This window comes from Barbatula barbatula (assembly GCF_947034865.1).
Source record: "Barbatula barbatula genome assembly, chromosome: 13".
Classification (NCBI taxonomy): domain Eukaryota; kingdom Metazoa; phylum Chordata; class Actinopteri; order Cypriniformes; family Nemacheilidae; genus Barbatula; species Barbatula barbatula.
In genome coordinates this window covers 8,868,775-8,891,152 of record NC_136776.1, presented here as the reverse complement: position 1 = coordinate 8,891,152, position 22,378 = coordinate 8,868,775, and the positions used below count along the sequence as shown (strand labels likewise).

Below are 22,378 nucleotides of genomic sequence, written 5' to 3'. Positions count from 1 at the left end.
TTCAGGGCTGGGGGGGTTCTGCAGTTTGGCTGACCTTTCACTGCACTCTCACTGTGTTTTATATCAGTTATATACTGGATGTCATAGTAACAATGGCAGCGAGCGCTCTGATTGGTGGAGAGGCCAGGATCATCCGTTGCTGCTCACTGACAGAAGTGCTGAGTGGACCCTCCTGTTAAAGCCCCCCCCCCCCCCCCCCCACGCAATACCCTATTGAGCTGATGCACTTCCCATTGTCCCACACATTTGTTTTTTTTCCGTCCTGGTTGAACTTTCTAGTGTGACAGTAATAAGTGCATTAGCATCATATATGTGGCCGAGGAGGGCGTAGGGGGCATAGCCTAACAAATGTGTGGAGTCAATTGGTAAGAAACACTTTCTGTTTTATTATTTTACAAAAGATTTACAAGAAAGTAATTCTAAGATGCTCATTTTGAAACAATTCTGTATTTATTGTCATTACATTGAGCAGTATTATAGTCTATTATAGTCTTTTCTACATTAGAAATATTGTTCAAGACTACTTTGAGTTTGATGTTTTTGCTTGGATGCTGGTCTGGTAACATATCTAAAGTATAGATTTGACATCATTATTCCTGTTAGTCTGCTATTGGCTGGTGAATATTTTGCTAAAAGAAGTCTGGTACTTTTTGCTATAGTTAAAAATGTCATCCGATCTCTGGTGTAGATATTCTGAAAGTGATTCAAAGCAGATGAAAAAGTCAGACTAGAAATAGCTTTGTGTGTGTGTGATATTATAAAATAACATCAGTAAAATCAACAACATCAGGCATGTTAAAAAAGTGGCATGTCACATGTTAATGTGTGTACTGTATAACATTTGTAAAGTCTATTCAATCGAAGCGGCTGCTTAACGTTGAAGAAATAATCTTCATATAATCTCAAAAAAAATAAACAGACTGTGTCACTTTATCTCTGGCGCTGTGGAGAGCCAGCATCTGTTTTATGCACCTTGATGATACACAAGGAGCGCTGGCATTACGTTAAAACTCAATATCCTCAAGATGAATATCATTTAAGCTTATTAATGGCAGAAATGGACAGAAAAAAGAGAGAAAACAAACAATGTTGCTTTGGCCACATTAACATGGAGCCCCGCTTGAGTACACAACAATGCTTTCAGTCCAGCTGGAGCAGCTCTAAACGTTACTAGATCTCTCTCTGTTTGCTCACGCTCATCCAGCAAAAGTTGAAACAATTGAAGTTTTATATTTTCCATTGAGCTCAACAAGGCAGGCCCGAGAGATGTGTGTGAAAGCTCAGGACGGTTCGTCTGTGAGAACACTGCCGCTCTTCAGGAAAATAAAGTGTTTGAGATTCTGAGATCTTCTCAGAATGTTCTGTGGAAACATTGCACTTGAATGAATCTGAAAGAAAATAGTCACTGTACAAGTAAATATAATTCTCATGTGTGTGCCTGGTGATGTGTGAATCTCTAGCATGTGACTTGATGAAGTCTGTGATGTTTAGTTAAAAATGCACATTTGAATCATAATGAGTTCATTTTATTATACATACAGACGAAACAATGAAATAATGGTGAAATGATCTTCTTTAGCTGGACATCACCTCAGCTCAGACTTTACAGCAACCATTCTGTAAAATAAATGTCTGTGTAATGTTGACTGGGTGAGATAACAATGATTTTAAATGTCATATTTGATCATTACCCAGCCCTATCTATTTGACAAGCGTTGTACCCAGGTAGCAAACAAACGTTGGCCCAACGTTGGCCCAACGTTTGTTGTTGTGTTGGGCCAACGTTGGGTGCTGACGTTGGCCCAACGTAATTTTGTCCGTTGGGCCAACGTTGGGCCAACCATGTTATTGGACGGCCAGCAGACCTTCTGCCAACCTAAAAAATACCTTGCCAACCTTCTGCCAACTTAAAAACCACTAAAACAACATTGGGCCAACGTTGGGCCAACGGACAAAATTACGTTGGGCCAACGTCAGCACCCAACGTTGGCCCAACACACCATTTTAAGATTGTGATATGGCCTATTCATTGTTGAATTGCATTACAAAAAAAAGAACAACAGACAAAGTGAATTGGTTATAAAAATGAAATTTATTGGTAACGAAAAAAACAGCAGAAAAAATGCAAAGCAAAGTCAAACAAAGTCAAAGAAATCAACAAGGAACCAAAGTGACAGAAAAGGCGGCAAAGAAAATGCGGAAGAAGGCCAAAAAAACTTTGCAGATTTGAAGCTATTTGATGATGAAGTCAGAGCGGAGGAGGAGAAGCAGCAGCATATACTCCTGTAAAAACAACAAACATACAAACAACTTTTTAGAAGATTTAAGATGTGTCGTTCTATTTTAATTACACAACCCAAAGGTTTTTTGCAAGAAATTCACCATATTGGGGTAGCAAATGTTTTATACATCTTAATGCAGTATAAAGATGAAGTGCACCTCTGTTTATAATATTTTAGTCATATCGAATTACTAACAACAAAATGAACATTACATCTGTGAAGAAGGCCTAATGTCAACATCTGTCAAGAAAATAAAGACAAATAAAAGATATGCTCTACATTAGCTCAGTTGCGTCACAAACTCAGTCAAACCGCCAGATTACACTAACAGTCAACATTAAAGTTTATAATATTTTAGTCATATCGAATTACTAACAACAAAATGAACATTACATCTGTCAAGAATGCCTAATGTCAACATCTGTCAAGAAAATAAAGACAAATAAAAGATATGGTCTACATTAGCTCAGTTGCGCTCAGTCAAACCGCCAGATTACACTAACAGTCAACATTAAAGTTTATAATATTTTAGTCATATCGAATTACTAACAACAAAATGAACATTACTGTGAACTTAACCAGGAATTAATGAAAACTTACCTCAGAATTTACAACAGAAACGGAAACTCGTCTGAGGTAAACATCTGACTCTGAACTCGGAGAACGGAGGCGCGCACGCGCCCACAAATACGTGTGTGTGGCTTCATGCGGCACTGACAGGATGATGACGTCAATGTATCGCGAGAGCGATTCGAAATTAGATCTCTACGCGTAAGTTCTCGACTCGCTCTCGCGATACGTTGACGTCATCATGAAGTCGAACATGACTAATAATACATAACAAAAGACAACATGTTAAAAACAATAAAGATGGTAGAACTTGTTTAACATTAAATTGTATTAAAATAAACAGAAATATTGTGCTTTTAAAGCATAGCTTTTTAGATCTTCATCCGGGGGTGTGTTCAATTATTTCTACATAAATGCACATTTTGTTCTAAATGGACAGACCTTTATAAAAATTATAAAAATGGTTTTATTATAGTAAAAGTGTAGCTACTATGGTTTTTTATTTAACAACAACAATAAACATCAAAAGAAAATTATCTGCTAAGATAATAACAACCAATGGTTATTTTAATAATTTAATAATTATACTTATTTTAATAATTATATATATATATATATTTGGTTCCTTGTTGATTTCTTTGACTTTGTTTGACTTTGCTTTGCATTTTTTCTGCTGTTTTTTTGTTACCAATAAATTTCATTTTTATAACCAATTCAGTTTGTCTGTTGTTCTTTTTTAATGCAATTCAACAATGAATAGGCCATATCACAATCTTAAAATGGTGTGTTAGGCCAACGTTGGGTGCTGACGTTGGCCCAACGTTGGCCCAATGTTGTTTTAGTGGTTTTTAAGTTGGCAGAAGGTTGGCAAGGTATTTTTTAGGTTGGCAGAAGGTCTGCTGGCCGTCCAATAACATGGTTGGCCCAACGTTGGCCCAACGGACAAAATTACGTTGGGCCAACGTCAGCACCCAACGTTGGCCCAACACAACAACAAACGTTGGGCCAACGTTGGGCCAACGTCTGTTTGCTACCTGGGTATGTATATAATTTGAGGGAAGTGGTGGGAAATTGCAGCTGACCATACCAACGTTGGCCCAACGTTGTATTTCTGTCAGATAGGTTGGGCCAACGTAACCAACCAATATTGACGTTGGCCCAACGTCTGTTTGCTACCTGGGTAGGGAACGTTGTGTGAGCCTTGTGTAAACAAAACATTTTTATGCAGAGCACGCAAACATCCTGGTCATTGAGAGAACAGTTTGCCACTATGTGACTTTTCTCAACAAATTTCTGTCGTTGGGTCTGTTGTGAAATGGAACAACATAAATGAAACATTGTCAAATTTTGTTCTCATCTGTTTTGTACAGTCTTGTCTGGGTCTCACAGTAAACTTCTCTAATATAGGAAACATTGTTCTCCATGTATTAAAATGACATCAACAGAATTTGCAGTGGTAAAGTCAATAATTGGTTTGTTTCCATAATAAAAGAGTTAGCTCATCTATGTGTTATAAGCACATTTGGGTTGGACAAAAATGTATCAAATATGAAATGAAAATGAACCACCATGGACCACATTTTTACTAAAGATACACCATAGAGTGTTTTTGCTTTTTGCAAAAATTGTAGTTTACAACCGTTTGTAGTAAAACACTCATGTTTTAATGTGTTCCAGGTTTCCCAAAGGGACGCTACTGAGAAGCTGGCTGACCAAGTCCCGACCGAGACTTCTGCTGCTTATTGCCGGCTTGAAAAGACCTCAGGTGACACTCATGCGCAGGAAAAGGATGAAACGCACAAAAGTAGCAAAGGCCACGTAAGCGGTAAATATGGTTGTTGTTGCGAGTCACAGTGATTTCATCGATCATACTTTCATGTTACAGTAAAAACTCAATGAGAACAGAGGGTGAAAAAAGTGGTCCATATCCCAAACCGTTGTTTATTTTTTGTAGTAATTGTGTATTAACCATATTTGGCTTTGGTGGATTTATAGGCATTTGTATAAGCACAGTTTTATGACAGTTATCTCATTACTATTCATCACATTTTTAAGTTAAATCAAATAAGCATTATGAGTCATCTGAACTTAAATTATATCGAACTAATACTTGATGAAAAAGAAAATGTAGTCATATTTTGCTTAAATAAAAATAAAAAGTTTTTTAATACAAGTCTATTTTTTTAAACCAGTTCAAAACTTTTTTAATTCAATTGACTCATAAAGCTAATTTGTTTTAACTTAAAAATTGAAGGCTGCTGAAATTTGTCATTTAATTTAAGCAGTGTGCTATAGTGACTGTAGCAAAGCTGTGATACAAACTGTATGAAGTTACTTTGGCTATAGATGGTGTCATCGGATGCACGCACCTGGCCCGAAGTGAACTTTGTGTTTGGTTATAATATAACAATTAATTTTATATTTCATTTATATTAACATATTAATGTATATTAATTGTATTAAGTTAAATTAAAAAACCTTTACAGAGGTCTACCGGGAGTAAAGTTTGGGTCACAGACTGTTTGTTTATGTTGTTGCAGTTCTATAGTAACCGGAGGTTTTAATTGTAGGATTTTGTTAATAGCCCGGGTGGCACAACAGCTCTATTAAACTATTAAAGTAAAATTCAATCTTTATTCTCTTAAAATCTTCCATGTCTCATGAAACAGCAGGTTTGTGTGTGTGGACAACATATCTACTGCAGAATTAAAACATATTTTATGTGTGAGACAGGTATGACCCCCCTGATGGAAATGTTGTGAAGTAAGTGGCTCATATTGCTGAAATGCATATTAAGAATGAGTTATTAAAAACACCACATGCTTTGTGGATTTGAATCATCGGAAGTTAGAATCGACGCTTGCTGGTTTGAAACATGTGATAAGAGCATGGATAAATGTTTTGGCAATGTTAAAAATACATCTGATGCCTTATAGACTGAGAATATTACAGAAAGAGCTCACTGGTGTATGTTTTTTGAGAGTTGCTAGGAAAGACACATGGAATGAGTCTTATTTCTACTTAATCAAATACATTTTGAGATTAAAGTGACACCAATACTGGATGAAAACGCCTTAGTATTTAGAACAGGCAGATTTGACACACAGTATTATACTCAGGTAGGTGTGGACTTTCTGAAGGCTGTTGATAGAGAGGACACTTCTTTCAGGGTGAGGAGCTTTGTTCACTTTTTGGTCAAATGAATAGAAGACAGTCCACATGACCAGATAGTATTTCGGCTGCACTTAGTCACGTGCAATGCATGGGAGCAGTGGCGGAGCTAGAGTTTTATATATGGGGTGGCCAGGGGGTGACCAACGCTACTTCAGGGGGTCCACAGGCCATGACAGAAAATGTGTGTGTACATAAAAATCACAACAGGAAATATATAGAAAACAAACAAAGAACACCCAATATCACTAAAACACTTAATAGCTTCAGGTTAAACAGTAAAGAGTCTAATGTATCACTTTGTGAGCGTGGAGCACTGCTTTTTCCTCTTGTCTTGGATTTGGAGAGCGGTTTTGTTCACCTTGTTGTCATTTTTTTTCAAAGCCACTGTTAATTTTCAAACCTGATGTAAACAATGTATGTTGGGAACTGTTCCTATCTGTTAATGGAGCCTAACGTTAACTTACACAATGAAAAGTTGTATAGGAATCTTAAAGCCAAGGCTAACAAGTGAAACTTATTTAAAACACGATGCTTCCTTCTTGTATATGTTTAAAGTTTGTATGAAGTACACCTGTTTAGAATGTTAAAAGAAATAGAGGCTCTCTCCCAACACTGTTTATATTTATCTAACGTTAGAAAACGCTGGGAAAACTTTACATTTACGCAACATTTGAAAGTGTAGGTAGATAAAACTATAATGGTATGTTATTATAGTGGCTGGCTGGGTCGGACTTGAAATGGTTTTATTAGTAAGCAAGCGGTTACTTTTTAATATTCCATTTGTTTAGCAAATTGCAATCCATCGCACAAGTTTTTTCCGTTCTCAACTAGACTTGCTTGAATTACGTTTGAGGTGACTCCCGTGCGAGCATGGGTCCCGAACAACAAAATCAAAGTGTTGTACAATGAGAGGTGAAATCAGATGTCAATCAACATAAGTAGCTAATCAAATTTTGGGGTGACACCCAGGGTGGCCAATTGGATGTCAGGGGTGTTCAGTGCCACCTTGGACCCCTCTCTGGCTCCGCAGAGGAGCTCACCCTTTACGCCCTGATGAAGGCCTGTGTGCCGAAACTTTATTCCACATTTAATCGGAAACCCCTTGATATCACAAATGTTGTAAATATATTTTTAGATTTTTAAGATCCTACTTTGGTTTATGGAGTCTCCAACAACAATTTTACATACATACACGGTGTAAAAAACACTTTTATTTTCTAATAATAACCATGTATTTTTAACTTACTTCATATCTGATCCTCAAATGATTCGTCTAATCCCCTCATTTCTGTCAACCAACTCTAATCTGATTGGTCAGATGATCTAGTCTGCTGTGATTGGTCTGCCGCGTGCATAACAGGGAGTGACGAAAATCTGACCCGGAACTGAAATTACAACGACAGAAGACTCGATCGCGTGATTTAGAGACAACTCATTTTCAACCAAGCCAATAACTTTGTTATTCGTTCTCTTTTAGCTTTACTTGGCAGACTGCGTACATTCACACTCAGCAACATTACACACTCCATGTAATAGTAATAGTTACTCTTTAAAAGAAAACCTTACATTTTTTGCAGATCCTGCAGTCGCATGCCACATTTCACATGAGTGTCTAAGTGAGAGAGAAAAAACACCAACTGCTGAGATGGACACATATCCAGAAACAGAGAAATCATGTTCTCCATCTCTACCAAACCTACGAACTGAAGTCCAACACAAAACCAGAAGACTTTCTGAATTCATTGTGAAAATGAGGGATCTTCCAAAAAGATCCAGACCCCCCGACTAACATCTGGACCCTCGCACTGAATCGCATTTCTTCAGCTCTCTCTCAACACTTTGCTACAGTACACTGTGTGTGACAGGACATTATTGCTATTTCTTTTTTTCATTGCTTTTGGTTGCTTTCTTCTGTGTTATCTGCTCAGGATTTCAGGGATTTTTGATTCCAAATGATGTGTGAGTGGAATGAAAAGAAAAAAAGAAAGAATATGTATAAACGTCAAAACTATACCAGTGGCTTTTTTATTAGCCTGCTTGATGAGTAATCTCAAAACAAAACTGTAAATGATAGTATATAATTTGTTGCATTATGATATTTTAAATCATTGCGCTTTTGTGAAAAATATAGGTTTTTTGATGTTCTTGACAGCTGACAAAACCTCCGGACACAAGCACAATGCATCACACAATATAAGCTTGCACATCAGATTTTTCTCTTTGTCTCGTGTTCATATATTGTCTTACATCTTTAGCTTCTATGTCAAATCAGACACAGATCTGTTTGAAGGATCACATATATTTATTTTATGATTTTTTTGAATAAACAAGGTAACGTTTATATTATTTGTCTTTTGTAATAGATAAAAAAACTACTTTATATATAATCAAAAATCAAAACATGTGTAAACAATTTACACTTTTCCATATTATTTCCAGATAATAATTCCCCTTCCTCATAATATACAGACATCTTTTAAATCAAATAACAGCTGGTTTTAACATTTACATAGTAAATTAATTGATATAATTTAACTAAAATTAACCACTTCGTATAAAGTGTGGGACAGTCCATGTCTTTGCATCACAGAAAGAATGATGAATTATGTGAATATAACTAATTTATCTTTAAATACTTCATGAAAATGTCATAAATGCAAAGTACATGGCCTTCATCACAAACCTTCAGTCATTGTGATTGCAGTGCTGGTAGAAATCAGCTTGAAACAACTCACTAAATTGTGTCTAAGCAGAAAGTCAATGACCTATAGATTCTAGTATTATTCAACATGACCGAGTTCCTTTTAAGCATTAAATATAAAAAATACTAAACTGTCGCATAGAAAGAAAACATGAGCCAGGTTTGACAATCTCACACATCTGACTGTTTCCTTCTCCCTGTTCAAGAGAAAGCTGGTGGTTGTTTTGTTATTTTGCAGTAAATTTCTGTTGAATGGCTTTATATCTGTTGAGTTCTTGTTCAGAAACAGATGGCGCAAGGCCTGTGAGAGCCTGTCTGAAGTCTTGAGAACATAAAGTGAGAGCACTGCTCTCTGAATCCACACCTGCATGAGAGAGACAGAGAGGGAAAGAGAGAGAGTTGTTTATTTGTAAATATGCAATCGTGTGGCAATCGTCAAACAAATAAATAAACAAGCTAATAAAACGAATCATTTTACATATCCAGCCCTACTTCAAATTAATTTTGAGAAATCACTTTTGTTGCTTTTTACTTTGATGAAGTGTAGCTGACCTTCATTGATCCGTGAGATCTTCCTCTTGATGGCGAACATCATGGCGTCCGAGCAGAGGGCATAGAGATCGGCTCCGGTCAACTGTGACGGACAGCAATCCACCACATCTGACAGACACACAGTGGGATCCACTTTAAACCTGCAATCACATCAGAGTTATGTCCAGTGAAACAGCAGCCCACAGCCAAACACGTTTTACTTCGGGAAAAACAGACATACTTGCGTAATATGGCTTTGAGAACCTGTAGCTGTGACTCCTTGTCTTCATTAATTCCGACATACACTAACTTATCAAATCTGTGAAGCAAAAAGTTACGAATACAGATATTTTATCGAGGAACTCAACATGAAAACCCACAGATTCGCCAGTATCTGAAGATGAGGTCACCTTCCAGGCCTGAGCAATGATTGGTCCAGAAGATCAGGACGATTAGTGGCTCCGATCACAAACACGTCTCCAGATGAATGAAGACCATCGAGCTCTGCTAACAGCTGTGACACCACCCTAATAATACACACAAACAAATGTTATCAAAACACCTCATCCCCAGACCAGTACTAAGGAAATATTTCAGTTACTAGTTAACCGAGTTGTTTCTCTGTACTAATAATGTTTGACTTTTTTGTTTCAGCCATTCTGCTTTTTAAACTTTTCTGAACCTCTCTCTATTAATGATAATCTTAAATCACATTTTTTTTTTGCCTTGTTGTGCAAGCACTGTCGAGCTTGTGCAGAGGCTGCAGCTTTTGCCAGAGGGGAACTGGAATCCCCTGGTTGGCTTCCTCGCCACCGTTTGTAACAATGAAAATAGTAAAAAGCACTATATAAATAAAGTTGACTTGACTTGATGGATAGATTTACATATACGCATTTGGCAGACACTTTTATCCAAAGCGACTTACATAGCATTATCCTATACATTTATACACATCTATCTGCAATCCCCTGGGATCAAACCCACAACATTGCGTTGTTAACGCAATGCTCTTACCACTGAGCTACAGGAAAGCTCAGAGCTTTACACTTGCACATAAAGGCAAGTATTGTGAAGCATTAACATGTTATACGTTGACTGACCGGTCCATGACTCCTCCAGAATCTCCAGTGTGTCCTCTGTTAGGAGCTAAAGAGTCCAGCTCATCAAAGAAGACGATACAGGGAGAAGCACTTCTGGCCTTACAGAACACTGAGATTGACAGACACAAGAGATGAGAAAAACATCTATGTGAAGAGAAAACCATTTCACTCGACAAATCCCTTGAACACAAAGGCATTGAATGTAGTCACACTTACCCTCTCGAATGTTCAATTCACTCTGACCCACATACATGTTGATGAGTTCAGGTCCTTTCACACTGAAAACACACACGCACATTACTGACCGGGGGCCAGATTCACAAAACAATCTTAAGAAGAAAATTATTCTAAAACTGCCATGTTTTTGCTTAAATTCTTATGTATGAAATTTTTTTGAAATGTTACGTTGTCCCGAAAAAAACTTCTTAAACAAGAAATGACATTTTTTCTCTAGATTTTTTTCTTAGAAAATTATAAAGAAATATCAAAATTATCAAAACTAAAGCTGTCGTAAATATCATCTTAAAATGAAGACAACCTCACGGTAGTCATAAATCTCAAAAGGTTAAATGTTTTGACTTAAACGGTTAATTTTGACGGGTACCTGAGGAAGGTCATTGAACACTCGGTGGCTACAGCTTTAGCCAGCAGAGTTTTTCCAGTGCCGGGTGGGCCGTAAAGCAGCAGACCTGAGCGCCGCAGACCCAGCGACAGCAGCTCTGGATGATCCAGAGGAAGCTGAATTGTGTCTAGAATTTCCTTCTTAACCTGCTGCAGTCCACCAACATCTTGCCATCTGACCGATGGGATCTGAGACAAAGAACGCACATGTCAAGTCAAGTCAGCTTTATTTATATAGCGCTTTTTACAATTTTCATTGTTACAAAGCAGCTGTACAAGTAAACATTGACTATAAGCAAAACATAAAAGGTTATGGAAGTCAAAACACAGGTCAAATATCAGACACACAATACATTCCTAAATGCAGTGTTAATTAAATAATACTATCAAATTCTAGCAGCCCCCCCGGCCAGACAAACCCGAGGAACCCAAAACTCCATTGGAGGAGAAAAAAAACTTCAGAGGGAAACCAGGCCTAACCAGGGGATTCCAGTTCCCCTCTGGCAAAAACTGCTGCCTCTGCACAAGCTCGACAGTGTAATTGTCAGTGACATGTAATTCATTGCTGCCGAAAGTGGAACCCAGATAAAGAACAGGAAAAAAAGGAAATGTATATTTTTTACCATGTTCATAAGGTTGGTTTAAAATCACATGCATTTTTTCAAAATACGAAAGTAAAGAGGTGAATCATGATTTGTTCGTGAAAACATATGTTCGCAGATTTCATGCGGAAATGTGTGTGCGAGCATGTTCAGTGAATAAGACTCGATGAACGCGTGCCGTTGAAGTCAAGTATGCAACTGACTAAATAAAATACATTTTCACAAAGATATGTAAAGGAAGCATGTCATTGTACTTTTGGAGCTCCTATGGCCTGTGAATGTGCGTCCTGTAGAGCTTCCAGAGCCGTGCTGAAATCATCGGACAGGACCTTCACCCCAGACACACACAGGTTCTCTTCATCCTGTTCACTCGCCCCGTCTGGAAAACTACATCCACAAACATCACACCAGCCTATGAGTCACACCAGAGAACCAGAGTGTCAAATCATTCCCACAGTGAGACTTACAATGTCTGAAGAAGTCTTCTGTGAGCGGCTTTCCCTGCGCCAGTCAGAAGTGTGCAGATATCTCCTAAAACAAAGCCCTTAAGAAACAAGACAAACATTAACTTTCTGCAGTGCTCAATATGTCTGTGAAGATGCGGCGGATAATCTGTCTCACAGCTGTCTGTTTGGCAATCCTGGCAAGATTGACGTCTTTTCCCAGCGGCAGGTCTTCGCTGAGGCTGGACAGCATCATCCTCCGCTGGTCCTCTGTAAGACTGTCGACGGTCACCTGATGTACGAATGCTGTCATCACATCAGACGAGAGGTCTCGTGAGCTGCTCACAGAGCCCACCACAACCACACTGCAGAGAAATACATGTGTTCATGCTTTCATAAGATAACTTTTACTGTGCTTTCAACTATTTCAAATAAACCAAATCGAATCATTTGACAAAATCACATCAAAATTGGTTTGTTGGAAGCCCACCTGGCAGGAAGAGCTGTTATGATCTGACACAGGCTTGAAATGATCCTGGAGTCGGTCTCAGTGCCGTCCCGTGGCTGACCCAACAACTCCAGGTGTTTTAGCAACAGAACACACGGGTGATGAAGCTCCGCCCTCTCAAACACTGACTTCATCTTGACCTCACACGCAGCCGCCGTGTCTGCGCAGGCGGTCACGCAGTCCACCTGCAGCCATTTCAAATTCCTCAATATCAGGGCTCTGTTCTGAAACCTAAACACTGCGTATCTAGACATCATTTAACACTACGCTGTTAATTTATAAATAAAGCAATCCCAGAATCCCCCGGACTTTGATAAATTCGCAAAAAACTGCAGATTTAGAAACCATGCATATTGAAAACTTGCCTACATAGTAAGGGTAGTATAGTAATATGTAATCACAAACCTTTATTCCTTCAAATACTAAAAGTATTCCAAATAATTTAGTGTGTACATCTTTAATGCTGAGAGATTCATTCAGAATTCTACTGGTCGATCAGACGGATACCTGGATGAGATGAAGATGTAGTCTCCTGCTCGCCGCTCTGACCACTGTGGATTTACCGCAGCCATTCGGACCCATCAGAAGAATAGAACAGCCTCTCTTTAATGCAAAAGAGCTGCAACAGCAACATTTTTAAAGGCATCAAATAGACGTGTGTATGTAATATTTTTATAACAGCAATAATGTTCGTCTATTCCAGACCTTTCACTGAAGTGGGGCTGAATGATGGCAAACAGTTTCTCCACAGTGCAGGAGACACCAGGAGGACAGAGACTTGTCCAGAAAGACACACCCTTCTGCAGAACCGAGCAGGGGCACAGGCTGTGGGCGGGGCTTCCCTGTGGACAACCAATCATGTGTGTGTGTTTGAATATTATCATGATTTGATATCATAGCGAATGTTGCAGTCGCTCACCATGAACAGTGAGGTGTGATATGAATCAGCCAGATATGAGGAAACCTCATAATCGTCTTCAGAAAAGCCTGACACCTGCTTCACCTTGAAATACAGCACAGGCCACCTATAAAAAACACCAAAGACAACATACATCTCGTTTCTTTCTGTTCAAGCTAAAATCTTCCAAGAACCCAGTGAGGATAAAAATACCTGAAAATCCCTTCAGAGGTGTCCTCTACAAGATCTGGATGTCCTTGCGACGGGATTCCCAAAATCTGACCCTGCTGAACAAGTCTAAAAACAAACACAACATTTAGAAACAGCAGAACACAGAATAGGTAGAACTACAATATGTTTAGTGAGTGAACCTTGCTGTACTGAAGTGTTTGTAAAGGAGGTTGTCAAAGACTCCATGACAATTGTGTTCTGGTGAGATAATCTCTTCAATGTGCAGCTCTTTAGCATACGGCGGAGCTGCAGATCGACATGCGCTCGCAGATATCTGTGAGGCTGCAGGTGACGACACCTTATTCCACCTCTGTTACAAAAGTAAGTTTACACAAAATCACAAATCTCACTGAATACTACACAGCATTGATATTTTCTCATCGCTTAAACAGTGTCATCTGTATTTTTATTCATAGTGATATTTTTATATTCTTTTCAGCCATTGCCAAATTGTTTGGAAAGCCCACATCGGTCAACCACTGCCATAAACACAAAACGTTTCTTATATTTCACCTTAATTTTGATGGTTGTGTTCCCAACAGGCACCGGCATCCCACCTGACAAGTTGAACCACTGAAGAGGTGAAATGAATCCAATATTATCATTCACATCCAGGTCTGAGTGTCTAACAGTGTCAAAGGCCTCCATTTTAACCAGATGAACACATGTTTTTCTCTTCAAGGAATTTCCACATTCCTCCAGATCAGGACCCTGAGTCGCAGGACTCTTCAAATATGACTTCACTTTGTCTGACGGGAGAGACGCAACCACCCACTCCCCATTAAACAAACCCAGCTTCAATAGCAAGCTCTTGTTCACAAAAATGACACTATCGACATCCAAGGGGTCCATCTGATGCAGCCGGCACAGAATCCCTCCTGGTTTATACAGACGGGAGACATCCAGCACCCGGATATCCAGTCGACACTCCAGAGCCTGTATAACAGTGCTAAAGTCAGAGCTGACCATTACTTTAGAGCTCAACAGAGAGCTGCTGGAAGTCAAACTGTTGGCGTACTGGGCGAAATCAGACACAAACAGAGATGAGGACGAGAGTTTGCCGGGCACGTCCACACCAGCGCTACTGGGCAGATCTCTGCAGTCTGACACCAGCACACAAGTGTCCATTGTGATGATGCCTTGACTGACAGGCGTGCACTCCAGCACCATCACATCTGACAGGTACTGCTGCACCTGCGCTGCGTCGTCACCCAGTGAAGGGTGGTAAGGGATGAGTAAGACGTCCCCCTGTCTAGCCAGCAGGGTGTGTGTATGACAGGACGTCAGGACCAGCAGACCACTGCTGAACTTCTCTGATGAAGCCCACCTGAAGCTCTGTTTGGTCCTAGCGCCGATCACAATCCGCTTCAGAGGGAGCAGATGCTGCGGACGGACAGATCCATGTGAATGCCTTTTCAGATCGTAGTGTCTGAGGAAACATCTGCTCACGTACACAGTCAAGCACGTGTGTGTGTTTACGTTCGTCTCGTCCTCTGCGGTCACGTGCGCGCACACTATAATGCGTCGCTTAGAGGATGACTGGTCGTCCATCAGTGATAATAACAACGCGTGTGTGGGTCCATTGCAGTCCGGAAAATGTTGAGTGAAGTGGGATTTGTTGACGAGGACGTGCAGCGGGTGAATGTGTGATGGAAACTCCTCCAGACATTGCAGCTTCATGGGGGCCGCCATGTTGAATATGCGCGCATGCGCAATGAAAAACTAGACAACGCGTATACAGACATTCTTTTCTTTTTGCATTAACTGTATCAAATGAACAAACAAAATAGTCTCACAGCCTTTTTTCAAAATAAAAATCAATTGAGGATCTTCGGTTGAGCATACCAGTAATGAACAATTAGAAATACAAATTGAGGAAAATAAATAATACAATAAAAAACAGAAGAAAGAAAAGAAAAACTATAACAGAGAGAGGCTTAACATATAACTTAACTTATATTTACTCAAAAAGTGAAATCAAAGTAAGGGTTTTGTATTGTTAAGCCATTTTAATGTTTGAACCATCTATTTGAAAATATATATTTGTGTCCATCAAATATATTCATATTTCATACGTGAATGTATTATTCATTTATTTTGTCTTTCGTCCTTACGAAAATTAACTGTGTTGTAACTTGTATGTTGTATGGTTGTATTATTTCTGTAACCACAGTTTAACTTCAACTTTTGTATTCCAGATCCAACAATTCAGAATCGTTGGCCTTTCAGAATGTTGAGTGCTGCTGTATTCAAGGACACTTTTATCCAAAACGATTTAAGGCTTAAAGGGATACTCCATCCAAAATGAAAATTCTGTCATGAATTACTCAACCTTAGTTGTTCCAGAAATGTATACATTTCTTTGTTCGGTTGAACACAAAGAGAGTATTTTGCAATAGTGTTAACAACCAACAGTTCTGAAGCACCATTAACTCCCATAGAAGGAAAAATGTAAATGGTAGTCAAACGTGCCCTAGAAGTGTTTGTTTTCCTCCCTTCGTCAAAATATAGTTTATTAGTACTTGTAAAGTTTGTTAAGAGAGCATACTGTAGAAAACTGTTGCTGTCATATCTCAGAACAGTGCCGGATTTGTAACAACAAGCTATATTGTTCTTGGTCTTCATTTAAAAAGGAAAGCATGAATAATTTAGCATTGATAAAGCCTGATATTATTGGAACTTTGTAAAACTGATCAAAGACAACTCTGTAAAAGTCTACAAAAGATGCTCTTTTAATATCAAAGACCTTCCTCTGTGCCCAAAGTTTTATTGATGCGCTGACCGAGACCTTGTTGGACAGCGAAAATAAATAAATCTCTTGGTGAACACGCACATACACACAGGAGAGAGACACTATCATGAGGTTCTCCATTGTGTTTGAGGGCTCTTGTAAGACCTTGCACATTTCTCCTCATCAGAGGGTGGCAAACATCAAAAACATGATTCAGGTATTCAATTAATTTTTTCCTCACAATATTTTTTTAATATAGATATTTAAATAAATTATTTTAGTTTGCTCACAGTATACGGGCGCAGGTCCAGTCACATTTACATTTACAGTTATTCATTTGGCAGACGCTTTTATCCAAAGCGACTTACAAGTAGTTTTTTTTTTCAGTGGCACATTACTGCAGAGCAATCAGGGGTAAGGTGCCTTGCTCAAGGGCACTTCAGTCATGACCTGCTGGCATTGAGATTCGAACCGGCAAACTTCTGATAACAAGCCCAACGCTCTAACCACCAGGCCACAGCTTCTACATGCAGGTGAGGAACGCTGGCGCCGCCCTGCAGGACAGCTGGTGTGTGGCAGATTTAGGCACTACCACAGAGAGGTATTCACTGTCAGCTGTAGGTATGTCAGTCATTTAAGTGTTTAAGTGTTTTCAGAAGGCCTGTGTTACAGTTTTAATATCTGGCACAAAGTGAACTAATGTTCACAATAAGAAGATTAAATGAGTTTATAATAATAGGTAAAAGTAATATATTATTTGACTGCCTGAAATACAGGAATATAGTCTCAAGGTCTGATCCTGCTTTTGATTTACAAACTGTTTAGAAAACACTGTAGCACAAACTGTACACAACATACTGCTTGGCTGATCTTAAATCTCATTGATTCTTTACCCTGGAAATTAAAAGTCTTATAGAGTTATTGCTTGATTAAGCTTAGATCTCCCACAATGTTACAGTTTTTCTCGATTGTTTACAAACAAATATTGGTACTTGAGACACAATGACCACAACATGTAACTCATTCACCAACCCCCTGAACCAATTCTGCTAAACTACAAGCACAATTCCTGCTTTACACTCACATTGCAGATCTAAAACACACTTTTTTCAAAACACTACACACAATTCTCTGCATTTGGCACAATTTTCGGGCAGAAAAATCTCTTGTTTTCACAAGGAACACACTGCCATTCAAATATGAACACTGACTCATCACATGGGCAAACACCTGTCACAAATGTGTAAACCCCTTCTCCAAGCTATGGAAGATGCATGTCGAGATATAGCAGCTGATGCTTTTCATGGCTGGACTGAAAAACATTGCTTGTGATGTGGATGAGGTGCTGTGTCCAGACCCAAACCGAAGAGAAGATGCAGCATCGTTTTTTTACTGTAACTGTATACAGTAAATTCTTCTGTTGTTCACCACTGTATGTGCAACTTTGCGTTGGTTGGGATGTACACTGTACATTGTTTTTGTTGGAAAAATAAAATATATTTGTTATTGTGTATTTGTGTGTTCTGACTATAAAAAATATTTTATATATATATATATATATATATACAAAAAATATTTTACTACACACTTATATATGTACTGTCTGTAGTAAGTGTAACACTGAACCAAATAAAGAGCAAAGTCATTATGATGAACGGAGAAGTGTTTTCCATTCATTATAGTGTTTTATATAGAGCACATCAGTGTTCAACTGGTTCTTATAAATGTTTATACATATGATGGTTTGTGTGTGTCATTTGAAAACAAAATACCATTTTGAGAAGAAAGAACATTGTTTTGAATCTAAAGTTTCATTTTGCAGGAGAATTGAGGGGTTTTGCCCATTGTGTTTGTGTTTTTTGATTTGTGTGTAGAGTTCTGAGAATATGAGGCATGCTTTCAGAAAATGTGTGTAAACAATTGAGAAAAACTGTATTGTGTATGTTGGGGTTGCTGTATGGGGATCATTTAATTGTTTTACAAGTGTTTACAATTCAAAACCCAATAAAAATATTTGAATAATAATAATAAATGTCAAGCCCTTGGGATCTTCAGATGTGACAGATCCCAACTCAGTTACATATAGCATTCACTATATTTGATGAGTTTGGTTCCAAAATGAGATAAATCTAATTGAAAACTGTTTTTGAATTAGAACCAATTGAATAATTTACTCTTCACTATCGATACAGGTCTATAAAAACCTGTTATCCCGAGGGCAGCACTTAAGCTGCATACACAGCGCCTGCGATTCTTTTGCTGTGTGCCACGAGTCTTTTGTTTTGAGGTAGTTAGAAGGCTTTGGTTGCTCTAGTGACATTTATAAACAAACACTGCAGCTCCACTGATTTGCTTCTATTGCTAGTCGTGGGGTAGTCACCCCAGAAAAGCATGGAGGGGACCTGAGCATATTAGTGTCAGAATCAAACATCATTAGTGCTGGTGTGAAAAGTCAACTACAGTAGGTGGCCAACAATTATTACAAGAGTCAATACATAGTCAGTGCAAGTAAAACCCAAAGGCATTAAGTCATGCTAATTTAAACATTTTATTCTTTTCTGTTTTTCATTTTGCTGACAATTTCTGAGATTTCAAAGAAGTTATATCTCACATCCATGTTACGCTGTTTGTTGTCAGAGTCGGTAAACTTATGAAAACCCTCTTTATGCTCTCCAAGTGTATTGTACTACATTACGTAGTGTCTCATAAACAGATTTTTTCTCACCACACAACACACGTTTACACAAACCAAAGTTGTGTATTGATTTCTCGCTGATCAAAGCGTCTCCAACACTGATGAAACCCACAGCTCCATTATGTGGGCTCCTGTTCTTTTCAATGTTACAGTGTATCTCTGAGGAAGGTCAAGTAAAGCTTGTATCAGTTTGTTCTGACCCAGTACTTCACCGCTCAGCCCTTACAAAGGACGTCATGAGCTCAGTTTGACCTAGTGTCTCTCATCTTAAAATTCACCCAACCTTCGAAGCAACTCTCCGCAATCCTCAAAAGCAAATCATATATAAAATAACCATACACAAAGAAGTGACGGTGAGGTTTTTTATACACACATCAATTCTGTAATTATCAAACAGATCACACATGCATTACAAAAATTTGACCTGTGTAGAAATAAAATACAGTTATATGTATGTATATAGGTATAACTGGATTTTAGCTGGGCTAATAAAATAAAGAAAACCTTGTGTTGGCCCCAAAATAATCGGGTTTGAGTGTTTCATAATTAAAAATCCCCTCTGCTCTCAGAAAGTACTCATGTTCTTAATTTATGAAGATTTTGTGGGAAATATTTCTCCTGTCAGATGAACGTTTGACCGTCACATGGTGTTAGTGACCAGACTTTTATTCAAGGTAATCATCGCAACCCAGTTAAAACCTTCAATGGTCAGATCAGTATCGCTGAAACTTGCTGTATTGTAGTGCTTAAAATGTATGAAGAAAAAAAATCTAAAACCTATTTTTAAAAAGTTCATAGCTCTTGATAAATACTAAACTGCAAACTAATTAAATGCACCAGATGTCAAGAGCTGGTATTTTACAGTATACAAAACAAGAATACTGTAGCAGTACATAAAAAAACATACACGATATAAAACGTTTGTCTACAAATGCAAACTGTAGCATCATAAGCTTGCTTGACACAATAACTAAAATGGAATAAATGTGAATACAAACATCTAAAACAAAACTGAAATATTTCAGTGCTGGATATAAAGTTATAATGTCATTTGTTTTATATGTACACAGCTGCTATTTGATTTGGTACTGAATCATGTATAAAATCATCTCCGTAGGGTGAATCTCATATAAACGTGTCGTCACATTTTGGCCTAAAATTTAAATAAAAAACGAAATCAACTCATTTTCAGCTCAAATCGTACAACTGCAACTACTACTGATTCAATTACAGTAATTTGTACTGTAAATGAACTGTAATACACGTTTAAATCAACAAAATACCATATGTTCAATCTCAAATCTTATCACATTCTGGTAATGAGGTTTTTTACCAGAATTTATAGGGTGGATATGTGCTAAATTGTGATTATAATGTCATGATGAAAACTATCATATAATATATATATATATATATATATATATATATATATATATATATATATATATATAATATGTCATATAATTTCTTATGTCTGTTTTTTCCCCGTTCCTGACAGGTTTCATGAGATTCACACTGTAAATGCTCGACAGTCTGGCTTACTGAAGAGTCTTTTTCAGCATGATCAGAGAGATTGTTTGGTTGCCGCTTGACCTGTGACAAAATCAGAATCAATCTATCCTACATCAGTTACAGAAAACCACACAAGTCTTGCACCACTGTGGCTTTCATTGAAGCGTGATTATTTGATCGCAGGCTAAACACTTTGGTAAGTTTTGTTCTATGACTCAGCATCACAAACTGATGCTTACAAAAGTGACACTAATGGAAGAAGCGGATTGTTTAGATCATTTTCTAGATATGTTTAAAGTCTCTTTGATTGCGAGTCTAGAGCCAGGTCAGAAATGGCTCGCTCTTGTTCAGGACCGACTCCACATCATTCAGGATGGGCATGAGGTCGGCACCTTCCAAGGTGCCCAGGTCCACATTGGTGCCGGGCATAGAGTCCAGAAAGTCTGGGAAACGGCTCTGCTGGGGAACATTCATACTGACCGGCACCATGTTGTCACCTGTGGAGAGAAGACAACAGGTTCAAAAATCAAACCTTGACGGCACACGCGGATATGTTAGTGGTGTGGTGACGTCATACTCTCTGCTGTACCTGTGTCCATGTCCTCCATGTTAAGAAAATCCTCAGGGGTGGTGGGGATGCTGTAACAGCCAAGGCCGAGGCCGCTGTCCGTGCTCTGCTCTCGCGAGTGGTACGGCCCACTGTGAACACGAACACACGTGTGTTTAGCTTCACACTTAGTAAAGCAGAATCTGAATGCATGGAGTGTGCTGGTAATGAGGATACTTGCCTGTTGAGGAAGGGATCAGAGCTGTTGGTGGGCATGTTGCCCTGCGTCATGGCCGGAGAACTGATGGAAGGTGCCACAGGTGCCATATTTTCAGAGTCCATGGGCAGCTGTCGGAGCGCCACCTCCTGGAGAAATAAAGACAAACACTGTAACCTGACCACATTCACAAGAGAGCTCAAATTGTCATAACAAAATAAATATCACTTTAATGCATGTTCCTGGTCTTATTGTTAGTTCGTTTCAGTTTTATTAAAAGTTATTGCTTTGTTTTTGTTACTTTAAAGGGGAGGGCCCAGATAATTCATGCAGTGATAAAATCGAAACAAAAAGTTAATTTCTTCTATTATTACATGTTTCATTTTTGTCTTATTTCAATTTCATATTCAAGCAATATGACAATCTGTGGTTTTTAAAACCCCCATTATAACCTCTGAGAATTGGTAACTTTCAACACAGATATTTTGGCAGTCTGAATCAGGGATCAGGTCTGAATATAGATCAGTGTCTCTTGGCACATGTTTCAGGGTGGAGTGTGTTCACAAAAACAGCTGCAAGAATTCACTGTGGAAAACATTCAGTACCAGAAACTGAGTCAACGCTTTTATAATGGGTGTTTTTTTCAGCCATGGCCTCTACAAACACTTGCAAGCGACATGGTTTCTCTTAGCACATAAAACACAAGTTACTCGAGTCAGAGGAGAGTCCGAAATTTTCCATATAAACACACTGTGTGAGGTCCGTCTGCTTTAGTAAACTGTCCTGCTTGTGTTTTTCTGAAACTGAAGGTACAGAAGGACGATGACCCCCGAGCTTTGATAAATGGCATAAACACACACTTCAACATCACTAGGGGGCGTCACTGTTTAATATACTACCAAAGAGTCACTTCATTTTACTCGTGGCAGGACTTGAGGCAACAAGAAACATTCTTCCTTTGCTGTTCATGTTAACGGCTAACTCCCCTCAAATTGGCGAGTGTTTGGTTTGGTAC

At 38.6% G+C, this 22,378-nt stretch overlaps 2 protein-coding genes and 1 long non-coding RNA gene across 4 annotated transcripts in view; 1 reads left to right on the top strand and 2 right to left on the bottom strand.

The window, feature by feature from the left end:
* Nucleotides 1-212: 212 nt before the first annotated feature.
* Nucleotides 213-8,987, top strand: LOC306903098. The gene is made up of 3 exons (XR_013787511.1): nt 213-365; nt 4,530-4,677; nt 7,604-8,987. It is a non-coding gene; the product is annotated as an uncharacterized lncRNA (long non-coding RNA).
* Nucleotides 8,024-15,371, bottom strand: pex6 (peroxisomal biogenesis factor 6). The gene is made up of 17 exons (XM_079472049.1): nt 14,175-15,371; nt 13,802-13,971; nt 13,644-13,727; nt 13,452-13,557; nt 13,238-13,374; nt 13,040-13,151; nt 12,515-12,717; nt 12,203-12,389; nt 12,049-12,125; nt 11,836-11,968; nt 10,963-11,168; nt 10,575-10,636; nt 10,359-10,467; nt 9,669-9,785; nt 9,500-9,577; nt 9,280-9,419; nt 8,024-9,091 (listed from the first exon to the last, which is right to left on the bottom strand). The coding sequence occupies exons 1-17, from the start codon at nt 15,351-15,353 to the stop codon at nt 8,955-8,957; spliced, it is 3,237 nt and encodes a 1,078-aa protein (XP_079328175.1). The 5' UTR covers nt 15,354-15,371; the 3' UTR covers nt 8,024-8,954.
* Nucleotides 15,372-20,739: 5,368 nt separating this feature from the next.
* wwtr1 (WW domain containing transcription regulator 1) overlaps nt 20,740-22,378 on the bottom strand; it is a 33,316-nt gene continuing 31,677 nt past the window's right edge. Inside the window, exons 4-6 of one of the 2 annotated variants that reach the window (XM_079471958.1) lie at nt 21,388-21,512; nt 21,189-21,298; nt 20,740-21,096 (exon numbers count right to left, since the gene is read on the bottom strand). In XM_079471958.1, the coding sequence (XP_079328084.1) occupies nt 20,915-21,096; nt 21,189-21,298; nt 21,388-21,512 (417 nt within the window). In that variant the 3' untranslated portion in view covers nt 20,740-20,914. The remainder of the gene's footprint in view (nt 21,097-21,188; nt 21,299-21,387; nt 21,513-22,378) is intronic. The other variant, XM_079471959.1, reaches the window with a different exon arrangement.